Here is a 12,696-nt window from a genome sequence, read left to right on the forward strand (position 1 = left end):
AACTAGGATTAGCCGGCCAGAGTGGCTGAGCAGTTCTAGGCGCTACAGTCTGGAACCATGCGACCGCTACGGTCACAGGTTCGAATCCTGCCTCCTGCATGGATGTGTGTGATGTCCTTAGGTTAGTTAGGTTTAAGTAGTTCTAAGCTCTAGGGGACTGATGCCCTCAGCAGTTAAGTCTCATAGTGCTCAGAGCCATTTTTGAAATTAGGATTACATATTGTAAAATAGCTTGATAATTTATTTCTAAATTCAAGTGGCCTTTGGAAAATATATGAGAAAATCTTAATAAATTTAGAGTATCCATATCAATCATGTTTAGCTAAGAAGAAAACAGTAAATTTCAGAGAGTTATCAGAGGGACTTCACAGGATTAGAAATGCAAAGAAGTTTACAGGGACACACAGTGGATAATGAATTTAATTCTTTCCCAAAAATATGCTTAAAATATGTCTACATAATGCCTATTTCTTCATCAGAGGCACATATGAATAAAAGTGCTGGCACAATAATTAGTGGAAAAAATGCGTTGTACACATGCACAGTCTCATTCACAAAGTGCCCCATTGTTAATGCAGTCTGCTAAGCAACCATTTCTTTGCTTAACAGCTGCACAGCTTAGCAGCATAATTGTGATGAAATGTGATAGAAAAAGAAAATCTGAAGGTGACTATGAGTAAATCAGTATCTAAGTAACAGGGGTTCTATATGCAAAAAAATATAAAGTGGCAGTGAAATTATTGTATCCAAATGTTAGAAGGATGTCACAAGATTTTGATTCTGCTTGGGAAACAGAGAACATGTATCCCTAGGGAACATTCTGTTATGTGTAATGCAATTTGTACAGCAATGAGGCTCACAGAAGTATTTCACAATTTGGCAACTGGCAAGTGATGTAGTGGTTTGATCTATTTATGCTGTCTTACAAAAGATTGAAATATCCAGTCAGATGCCAATGAAACTTTGTATACATACACCCCATCAGATTAGAGCCACAATTCTCTGCTACATGTGGAACAGCCACCAGAGTGCATTAGCATTGTTACCAACCCTGGTAGGATATATAAGGGATGTGAACAGTTTCAGATGATGTGTGATGACAGTGGAGGACATGAAGATGCCATGTACTCATGTGAGATAGCTTTGTCAGCATGTGACAATGTGTGAAAGGGTCCTCCTCATGTCTCCCCATTAGGTTGGCTGAGCACAGTGTACGGTATCTAGGTTTGTGGGGCATTTGAATGGGACAGTGACTGGATGTAGGTCCGTAAAGGTTCTGGTTGACCTCATTTGACAACTGCAATGGAGGATCACTGTCTTGTGCACTAAGCACATCGTAACCCATCCACATCTGTGCCTGCCACCCACGAACAAGTACTACACTCCTTGCAGCATTCTGTGTCATCCTGCACTGTTTGCTGGAGACTAGCAGCAATCTGACTAGCGAACTACCATCCTCTACACAGGCAACACAAATGGCTGCATTTGGAGTGGTGCGATGGCCAGGAAGCATGGACTGCTGATGAATGGCATTGCATTGTGTTGTGTTGTGTTCATTGATGATTTGCAGTTCTGTACCATCCAAGATGACCTTTGCCTGCAAGATGGCAGTGGTCTGTTGAAATGTGCCATTCTTCTAATGTTTTGGGGAGGCACAGTGGTAGGACTCCTGGTGTCATGGTGTGGTGGAGCTACTGCATATCACTTCACATCATGGCTGGTACTGATAGAGGGAACTCTGATGGCACAATGGTATCTCTTGGACATCTAGCATCCTCATTTGGTACTTCTCATGCAACAGCATTGTGGTGGCATTTTTCAACAGGATTGTGCTTATCCACACGTAGCATGTGTCACTATGAACTGTGTACATGGTGCTGATGTACTCCAATGGCACCAGTGTCCAGGACATTAATGAGCAGTTTCATCAGCTGCAGGGCAGCTCTTCACAGGAGATGATGCAATGGTTTTATGACATCCTTCAAGACTGAATCAGGCCAGAGAGGGTGTGACTTTGTAGTGTTAAGTAGGCTCATACCACCAAGTTCTGCATAAATTTCACTGGAGTTGTAATCACTGAAAATAACATTATATGCCAGAATGAGATTTTCACTCTGCAGCGGAGTGTGTGCTGATATGAAAATTCCTGGCAGATTAAGGTACTGAGTTCGAGTCTCGGACTGGCACACAGTTTTAATCTGTGAACTGAGAGTATCCTTTTCTGTCATGACTGTTAACCATGTGTAGTAAGTACTATTTACAAACATCCTATTTACAAACATATCTAAATTATGACAATTATACATGGGAGAAAAGAGTATAAACTTCACAAATCATGTATTAACAACAAATTACACTATGATGATTGTATTATTTACCTATTCCTTTTATGAAATACACTTGCTTCTTGTCTGAAAGCAACTTGATGCTTGGAATCTGACAGAAGAAGTCTTCAAACATCACTGTGGCCATTGAATTTATGTTTGATACAGCAATGCTGTTGGAATGAAAGGTTAGTTTAGTGCACTCAACAAACAAAGAAAACATTAAAATTTAATAATCAGATAACATTTTTCTAACAAAAAGCTGTAATACTTTCTTTTTCATTTTCATAAATTATATTGAATTTATTTTACTTTTTATATTTTATTATTCATAGAGTTATTTATTAAATCTCTCAGTAATTTGAAGTGGGAATAATTAAGTGGTTCCAGAATTAATTATCACTCTGAAGTGGAGTGTGTGCTGATATGAGATTTCCTGACAGGCTGAAACTGTGTGATGGACCACGAGTTGAAGCCGGGAGTAGTACTGGCAGAAATAAAGGTGTGAGGATGGGTTGTCAGCCATGTGTGGATAGCTCAATTGGTAGAGCACTTGTCTGGCTGTGAAAGGCAAATGTGTGTGTGTGTGTGTGTGTGTGTGTGTGTGTGTGTGTGTGTGTGTGTGTGTGTGTGTGTTTTATACACTCACTAACAAAGACATCTGAAATGATTACACAGATATTTTGTTGTACATCATTCTGTTCACTGTGTGCAATGTGTGAGTGAGAGTCTTATTATTGAAGTAATATAACTAAATGAAACCTGATAACAAGTGAAGTTTAAGAAGGGTGTAGTCCAGTGATGGACTATTAGGTTATCAAAGATTCCACATCTCTACCACAAATCAATCAATTTGTTGTTGTTGTTGTGGTCTTCAGTCCTGAGACTGGTTTGATGCAGCTCTCCATGCTACTCTATCCTGTGCAAGCTTCTTTATCTCCCAGTACTTACTGCAACCTACATCCTTCTGAATCTGCTTAGTGTATTCATCTCTTGGTCTCTCTCTATGATTTTTACCCTCCACACTGCCCTCCAATGCTAAATTTGTGATCCCTTGATGCCTCAGAACATGTCCTACCAACCAGTCCCTTCTTCTTGTCACGTTGTGCCACAAACTCCTCTTCTCCCCAATTCTTTTCAGTACCTCCTCATTAGTTATGTGATCTACCCATCTAATTTTCAGCATTCTTCTGTAGCACCACATTTCGAACACTTCTATTCTCTTCTTGTCCAAGCTATTTATCATCCATGTTTCATTTCCATACATGGCTACACTTCATACAAATACTTTCAGATACGACTTCCTGACACTTAAATCTATACTCAATGTTAACAAATTTCTCTTCTTTAGAAACACTTTCTTTGCCATTGCCAGTCTACATTTTATATCCTCTCTACTTCGACCATCATCAGTTATTTTGCTCCCCAAATAGCAAAACTCCTTTACTACTTTAAGTGTCTCATTTCCTAATCTAATTCCCTTAGCATCACCTGATTTAGTTCGACTACATTCCATTATCCTCATTTTACTTTTGTTGATGTTCATCTTATATCCTCCTTTCAAGACACTATCCATTCCGTTCAACTGCTCTCCCAAGTCCTTTGCTGTCTCTGACAGAAGAACCTCAAAGTTTTTATTTCTTCTCCATGGATTTTAATACCTACTCCAAATTTTTCTTTTGTTCCCTTCACTGCTTGCTCAATATACAGCATATGTGGAGGATAATTAACATCTGAAGTAATCAGCTTACTGGTGTAGCAGGAGAGACAATATTCAGTAACAAACCATCTTGAATACTAGGGATTAATATTAATTGTGATATAATAGAAGTGTCTGTTGTTTCAGTGCCATCGGTATATGGATATAACTGCATATCCATAGAAGCATGTCCTGGTAAAGCTTTTCTAACATTAAGGAATTCCATCTCTAAACATAGTTGCCCGAAGTAATGTTTTACAGTGTAATGTGTACTTGATTTTAACATTTTTTATAGTCACCTACCTTTTGTACTATAGTCAATTTTAGCGCTAATTATTGAAATGTTATGAGAACTATGTAATGTATTTTTGTATGATGTAATGACTATCATTTGCCATTAGTGTTAAACATATTTTTTTCTTAGACTTAAGTTAGAAGTAAAAGTAAGTGTACTGAAGTAGGGCATTTTGTCTCATTTTTTCATGTACTGTGGCGGAGGAGAACCACCTCCAAGGGAACTAATTGCAGTGCATTTCCTTGCTAACTGCCTCTTGGACCTGTTGAAGGCACGGACAGCTGGGTGAGAAAGTGTGTTAAAGCTCATTGAAAAAGTTAAAATGCTAGTAAAAAATACTAAACATTGAGCAAGTGAAATTTAACTTCTTTGCTACCCATGAGGATTAATATTTTGTTTGCAAGACAAGACTTGTATCAAATGATATGCATCTTTAAATGTAATCTTAGCTTAAAAATGAGATAACTTATGATGAAGATGCCTAATTTTTTGTTAAAAGTATAACTCGCAGATATTTTATGTAAATATACAATGCACTGTATGTGAATATTTTGTATAGGGATTTCTGTATGGCCAGTTCACATAAGTATAAATTGGAAAAAAAGTATGTTTTGTCGTTTTGATTAGATTTCATATGTAAAATTTTTGTGTGTGTAGATTTTAAACCTAATGTCTGGCGTCACTTGTGGTCATTGAATTGTCCAGTTAGTTATTTGCAATATATATCTGGTCAATCCAATGAGGGAGTGATGTGATGAAGCAAGCTGAGATAATTTTAATTCCCCTCTTGTTTTGCCATCTGCCTCCTTAAATTCATTTTTTCATGTTTAACTAATCACTATTAACATACATGAATATAATCTGCATTTTCATAAAAGAGAAAGATTGGCCCTCTGTTTTAAAGTGTTTAACATCAGATCTAATTTTGTACTTAGTTTTATGTATGTAATTGATTTTCTAATTGATTTCAACTATGCCTAGTTACTATCTTTTGTTATAAGGTGAAATCAGTAATTGTTTCGTAGCTTAAATTCTATTGTTGACAGATAAACAAATATAAACATTGTTCTAATTATAAACATTTGATGGAACAAATACTAGTAATCTTAAAGTATCTATTTGGCTCTATTTGAAAACAAGTTAGCAAAGCCAGCCCTTAACTAATTCCAAAGTAATTAACAGTTTTGTCAAAAGTATTGTTTTCATAACGATATTTGATAATTTCATCAATTAAACAAATAATTTGGCCTAACATTTGTAGTAGAAGAAACTGTTAAAAAGAACCAATTTTTTGATGTAGTCAGTTAATTTAATGAGTTAAGCTTTAACTGTAATTTCTTGAAATTAAACATTAAACAATGTGTAATTTCAGTACCTACTATTGTGATGACAAATAAGCGCCCAAATTTTGGTCACGAGATAGTCAGTCCACAGCCGAGTTTCAGACAAGTAACCTGTGCTAGTTAGAATGACAACAATTCTTCAACTTAACTGTGAAATAAGTGTTGCACCAATAGACTGTGCATTAAAGGAATGACAGTGACTGGTCAATTTATTTGAAGGACTGTGAACTATGTGGTTATGTTTTTACTGCTCACAGATGCTCAACAGAAAACTATTGTAGCAGTATGTGGAGGTTTGCCTGCACACTATTAATGAGCTTTATGAAAAGTTTGAGCAATAATGCACTGGCCATACATATATAACTGTGTATTATTGGGAGGCTGTGCAAAGTGAAAGTAAACTATGATGAAACACAAATGTGTACCTGTCGGCTACAGTATTTACAGTAGTCAGTGTCCGAATTACAAACCCCATTTTTCAGCCAATGTAGCAAAGCAGTATGTCGACACTGAGGACAACAAATAAAGAGAGAAATAAAATCAGGTGAAACTGGTACAGAGGTAACTGATGTTAAAGATGAATACCCTTTGCAGATATCATGTAATGATTCTAATGTATCTTCAGCATGAAGTACAAGTTAGTATAACACATCACAATTGCACAGTGTTGCAGAGCAAAGTATTAGGTATTGAGTCACGCTACATACAACAGCTGTCATTACAAAAGCTACATAGTAGATGCTTGATTAATTACTGAAGGAGACAGGATACTAGTGGTTGATCATAATAAAGTAAAAAGAGCCCAAAAGAAAGTCTTGAATCACTTGATGAAGAATTTCATGGTCAATGCAGGACAAGAAAGACTGAATGTTATCTTCTTTGATGGAAGCCAAGATTTCACTGAAATCTGTTATGAGCAGGTAATTCAAGTTACCAGTTTCCAAGTATTGTGAAAGAAGAACATTACACAGTTTGCAGTCATCCAGGTGGAATGTATTTTTGCCATTTTACTCAAGAGAAAGACTTAATGAAAAGGAAATATGCTGAAGTTATTGCTGATTGGGAAAGAGAAGTCAAGCACTGTGTTGAGACAAAGCTTAATTGTAAACTAACCTGATGGGTTTGTGCTCTTCATACCAATGAGTATCTATGAGCCACTTGATCAAACAGCTGGATGGGAAAACTTTGTCTAACAGCAAGTGGAGTGCTTGATAGTGCAACAGAACTTGCCATCCATCCCTCAGTTCTCACAATTGTCTTTCCAGAGTGTCTGGTTCCAATGAGTGAATCTGTTGTCAAAGATCTGTCTACATGTAGGGCCTATGGTTACAGGATAACTCAGGCTACAAGGACAGGTACAGTTCTGACTGGTATTGCAGTACCAGAAATTGGTTCTGCAAGCCACTCTCGGTGGTTAACAACTGCAAATAGGATTTATCATGTATGACTTTGAAAACATGACCTTAAAGGCAACAACTTGAAAACATTACAAGTGCTTGTGGAATAAACTGTTGCTGTTCACTATCCCTGCTGTTTTACAATCAAATCAAAATTCTCTCGGATGGAAGGACTCTGCCATATTCTTTACAAACTGAAGCTCCTAAAATCCCAGAAGAAGACAGTAGCAGATATTGTTTTCTGACAATCCAATGTTCATTGTGGTTCACATTTAGTGAAATGGTGCTTCAGACACTTTTATGCATGGAAGACCAAGAAGAAAGGAAAGCAGGGACACAGAAGACAACTGAATTGAGGAATGAAGATGATGATATAGCAGGAGCCCTATTTGATTGCCCTAGGAAGACATCTGCAGTAAATCTATGTGCAATTTCACTTTTGGAACTGACAGGCTAGTCAGAATAAGTATATCAGCCTTCACATTTTTGTAAACTCAAAACATCAGAAACTTGGAAGCTTGTTCAAGAGCCAATGCAAGTTCAAATGTAGCAATGTCATGACAGTCCATGGAGAGGTAGGTGAAACAAGGGACAGAGGCTCCTGATAAATAAGAATCATACATTATATGCCAGGAAGCACACAGAAGAATGATTTATAGGAATGAATCAAAGCAAGAGTAGATCTATATTGTTAATTAAAGTTTTTTTCATTCACGTGATGTGTTTTCAGTGTTTGATAATAGAGGCAAAATAAAAAGCTGTTTGAGTTCAATAAACCACTTTTTGAGCAAATTTTTTCTTTTTTTTGTCTTAATTTATACCATTTTGTTGGAAATATACATATATATTATAATAAAGTGCAAATTTACCAATAAAGAGAAACCTTTTAAATTTGAATATTTCACATCAAAAGGCACATTTTTGGACCCCCTCATTCACAAAAATCACGAAATTTTTGTCCTCTAAAATGACAAGCCCTAACGTACAGATTACTGAAGTTCACATTCGAAGCTCTTTGTAACATTTTAGAGGATTATGAAGAAATAATTTGGTAGTAGACACTCAGGATCAAGGAAGTCACAACACATCTCAAAATTTTCAACATGAAAGTGGTCATTATTTGTTTTAGATATTCAAGCTGGTAAAGTTATTTTGTTTCTTCACTATTGGTGGAAGCAAAACACATAATAGATTTCCGGAGACTATTCATTATTAAGTCACAAGTTCATGGGCTGTTTTGCACGTTTCAACATCACTTCTGACTGTACAACCAAACTGAAGTCTGCGAATCTCTAACAAAATAATAAGAACAGCTTTCTAAGGTGTTGGTTTTCTTTTGTCACCACAAGTGTCTAGTACCAAATCATTTTTCTCAGAGTTTTCCACAGTGCCATGAAAAGCTATGATTAAGTTGCTATTCAGAAAGAAGGAATGATGGACATTGCAGTATGGATGATGCCATGTGGTGAAGAAAACCATGTACCATGGAAATTATGGACCAGTGTCGAAACTTTTTGCTGTTGGATCATGTTTCAGTATTAAGGGAAATAATGGGATACTTGTTTTAAAAAAGACATGGGCAATTTCCTTCCCCTAAGTGAGCTTGTGCTCCATCTCTAATGACATCATGATGGGATGTTAAATCTTTATCTTCCTTTCTTCTTTTCTCCTTCTGAGAATTGCAAGAACACTGAAACTTATTGAAAAAGACTATGAAGCACCACCAGAACATTTTCTGCCATTATTTTGAGACTAAGATTTAACCATGGATGCTATAATAAATATTTTTTCTGCAGAGTAATGCCAAATTGTTCTGTATGTAAATCATGTCTAATTTTGTTCTAAAAAAATTATAACTGCAAACAGTAAATACAGAATGGCATAGGAACTCAAACTGTGACCATCAACTCGATCAAAGATATAATTCACTTCCAGAGATGTGTAAGCATTGAGTGCAATATATACATTTAAGTAGCACATGGTCAAAGTAGAGAGGATATAAAATGCAGACTGGCAATAACAAGAAGAACATTTCTGAAAAAGAGGAATTTGTTAGTATGTAATATAAATTTATGTGTTAGAAAGTCTTTTCTGAAGGTATTTATCTGGAGTGTATCCTTGTATAGAAGTGAAAGTGGATGATATGCAAATAAGCATTTCAGCAAGAAGAGAATAGTAATAACTGAAATGTAGTGCTACAGAAGAATGCTGAAGATTAGATGAGTAGACAGAATAACTGATGAGGAGATACTGAATCTAATTGGGAAAAGAACAAACTTATGGCACAACTTGACTAAAAGAAAGGTTTGGTTTGAAGGACACATTTGAGGCACCAAGGAATGGTCGGTTAGGTGATGGAGGGAAGAGAGTATATGGGGAGAGGGCAGTAAATTGTAGACAGAGACCTAGACATTCACATTAAGCAGGGTCAATTGGACGTAGGTTTCAGTTAGACTAGTGTGGAGAGCTGCATCAGACCAGAGATAATTAGTAACATTTGTAAAGAATGAAACTGGTTGCATGGACATGATTGCCTATAGGAAATAACAAAAGAAACATTAAAAAATCATACTAAAGCACCTAAGGAGTGTGTCAAAGCCATCATGAGTATAATGCCACCTTCCTCACTTCTTACTTAGTTACTTTGATCCAGAAGCTGCAGTGTTGGACCTGACTATTATAAGTAGCACAATACCAATTAACTCATCTTTTTCTAGTGATTCAATAACTTATAGAAACTTCTGGCTGATTGTGTTGTCTGATTTTTTGTTCATTTTAATTTGAGAACAAACTGGCACACTCTTTCTGTTGGTTGTGGTAATATCTGAGAAAGGACTGAACATTCCATGTTGTGTCCATGTTAATGAAGTGAATTACAGAAGTGTTATGAGTCAATTGTAATCTGCACATGAAAAACAGAAAGTCTGGCACAAATCTTCATTTGTCCAGAGTCATGTCACATTCAATGCCATCACATTTCACTCAAGAAATACGTTCATGGAGCACTTAAATATCTCCTGAGATGTTTACTGTTATTATAACTGTAATATTTAAGACTGTTTTCTCCACCATCCTAAAAATTTACATAGCCGATTATTGGGTCTTGTTGGAAAATCTTTGCCTCTCAGTCATCACTGCAGTCTTTTGAACAGGTTGTTGAAAACACACACACACACACACACACTCACTCACTCACTCACTCTCTCTCTCCCCCTTCCCCCCACGCTACTATAATTTGGCAGCTGAATCTAATCATCTCACTAATTGAGGAACAGAGAGAAATGCATATAATTCAAAATAAATGTGTGAAACATTTGCTAATTTAAAGCACTATTGTTATTTATAGAAGTATACCTCAGAGCGCCATTGAAGAGAGATCCCATGACAAGTCCCAGAAATCCAGGCAAAAAGGAAAACTTGTCCTCCACAAAGAATGGCACTATTTCATCTATCTTGCTGATGTAGCCCAAAGAGAGTGGGTCACAGTTAACATAATTGGCGAAAATGACCATGCCAACTACCCAAGACAAACTAAACAATACTGTGATGACAGGTATGTTTGTCATGAGTGTTCTAAAAAGAAAACAACATTTAATTATTAACTAATTCATGGTATACTTTAGGATAAGCTATTCTGTTCACAATATTAAAACTGTGGTATTAAGCAAACATAAATGATTATCAGACTCTCATTATAATATTTGCATATCAATAATGCTATGAATTTATGTCATTAACTGTAAGAATCTTAAATTTAAAAAGATTCTATTGTTTCAAGAACTTACTTAGTAACTTCACGAACAGATCCCATACTGATATATCTTTGCACAAAATTTTGTTGGCAGCCAAATATTGACAGTGACATGAAAAGTTGACCAAACACAGCTGATAGTGTTGCAACACGGATTGTAGGGTCAAGATCAAAGCTGTAAATGAGAATGAGTTTGAAGATACCATGATTTTTTAAAAATAGAAGAGTTATAGTAGTTATTTGACTGCAATTTTTCACTTTAACAGTATGCACATTACATACTGCGGGAATATATCAAACTTACTCAAAAAACTGCAATCTTCCTTGTTCACTTGGTATCTTGAATACGTCTGCTACACCTCCTGGTACATCTAGTGCTCCCTTAATTATTATAGTCACACTGCATGCAATAGTCACCAAGCCTTGAATCATATCAACATGTATTGCAGATTTTAGTCCACCCTGAAAAAAAATGACCGGTTAGTGTATTAAAGTAAATTGTCAATACAGAAAACCAATGTGACAAAGAACAAATAAACGTCAGACATATGTCAATGACTTTCACAAAAAAATTTCTACATAAATTTCATTCACTACTTAGGATAGGGATCTTTGAGCTTAAGTTGCAGAATATTAATCTGTTATGATTGCTGAATTCAGAGATCTCCACATTCTGTTTCACACATCCAATTTAGAACTATAAATGAAAGCACAAATCTCTGATCACACACTGGGAAGTGTGGGGAAGAAACATTCAGCTCATAAAATTTGGTATCAATACTAAGTTTGAAAATTTGTAGTGGCAAGAATGTCAGGCATTGCTCAAAACTAGTGTTACAGACTAAACTCCAAATGATATCATAAGCATTTACCTCGTTCTAAAGGCACAAATAACCATTGCCACTGTCATTTATACTAAAAAATTATTGTAATTTCTGAATCATGAGTACTATTGTAAAATCTGGTGTTTGAAACTAGTAATTCTAATGACTGTGTGGGTCACAAGCTGTAGGTAGATTTAGAAACTGTACGAGAACAAATGTTAACTAGAGCAGTTGATCGGCACATAATCAAGACTGAAAACAATGCTAAGCTTTCAAACAGTCTTTCTTCAGAACTAATACAGATCCGTTTTACATAATGTTATTGTCATGCGTGACTACTTTACAGCAAGGCTGCAGCATGTTGTTTTGGATGGATAGTCATTGATAGAAGTGAAAACTGCTTCAGGCGTGCCCTTGAGAAATGTATTTGCTGTTCATGATGTATATTAAAGATGAAGCAGCCAATATTAATAGTAACTTTATATGCAAACATTTTAGGATAGGATTTACTGTGACTGTTATTGATACTGAATGAAACAACAAGTTTACTGTTCAGTCACTGTTTGTTTATATCCACAACATATTTCAAAGTTATGAACCTCCAACTGTTAATATGACATGTATGTGTTGTGTTACAACTTTGTGGTAACCTGTGCCACTGCCTATTAGAGAAACAAAACACTACTTCAGAACATGGTTCTGGGGAAAGTTTTGACTAAATGTAAATATAAAGTGAAAGTAATTGAAAGTATTTTGTTTTAGTTGTTTTATTTTCATGTTTACAGTTATATTTCATTCTGAGTCAAAACCCTCCCCAAACCTATGTTCTGAAATAGTGTTTTGTTTCTCAATTAGACTGTGCCACAGATTGCCCCACAGTCATAACACAACATGCAGATGTCATATTAACACATATAAATCAAATTGATGATGGAAGTTTGAACATTTGAATTGCATTATGGATATAAATAAACAGTGAATGGTAACAGAAAACTTGTTGTTTCATCCAATATTAACAGTAACCTCAGACTTTTTTCAGATGATGAATTTATTTGCTGCAAAA

General features: G+C 35.8%; 1 protein-coding gene across 1 annotated transcript in view; it reads right to left on the reverse strand.

Moving 5' to 3' along the window:
• LOC124605634 (sodium-coupled monocarboxylate transporter 1) overlaps nucleotides 1-12,696 on the reverse strand; it is a 327,470-nt gene that overhangs the window by 17,452 nt on the left and 297,322 nt on the right. The window contains exons 7-10 of the mRNA XM_047137452.1: nucleotides 11,114-11,271; nucleotides 10,844-10,984; nucleotides 10,413-10,631; nucleotides 2,379-2,497 (exon numbers count right to left, since the gene is read on the reverse strand). Coding sequence (XP_046993408.1) covers nucleotides 2,379-2,497; nucleotides 10,413-10,631; nucleotides 10,844-10,984; nucleotides 11,114-11,271 — 637 coding nt within the window. The remainder of the gene's footprint in view (nucleotides 1-2,378; nucleotides 2,498-10,412; nucleotides 10,632-10,843; nucleotides 10,985-11,113; nucleotides 11,272-12,696) is intronic.

This window comes from Schistocerca americana, chromosome 3 (assembly GCF_021461395.2).
Source record: "Schistocerca americana isolate TAMUIC-IGC-003095 chromosome 3, iqSchAmer2.1, whole genome shotgun sequence".
NCBI classification, from domain to species: Eukaryota; Metazoa; Arthropoda; class Insecta; order Orthoptera; family Acrididae; genus Schistocerca; species Schistocerca americana.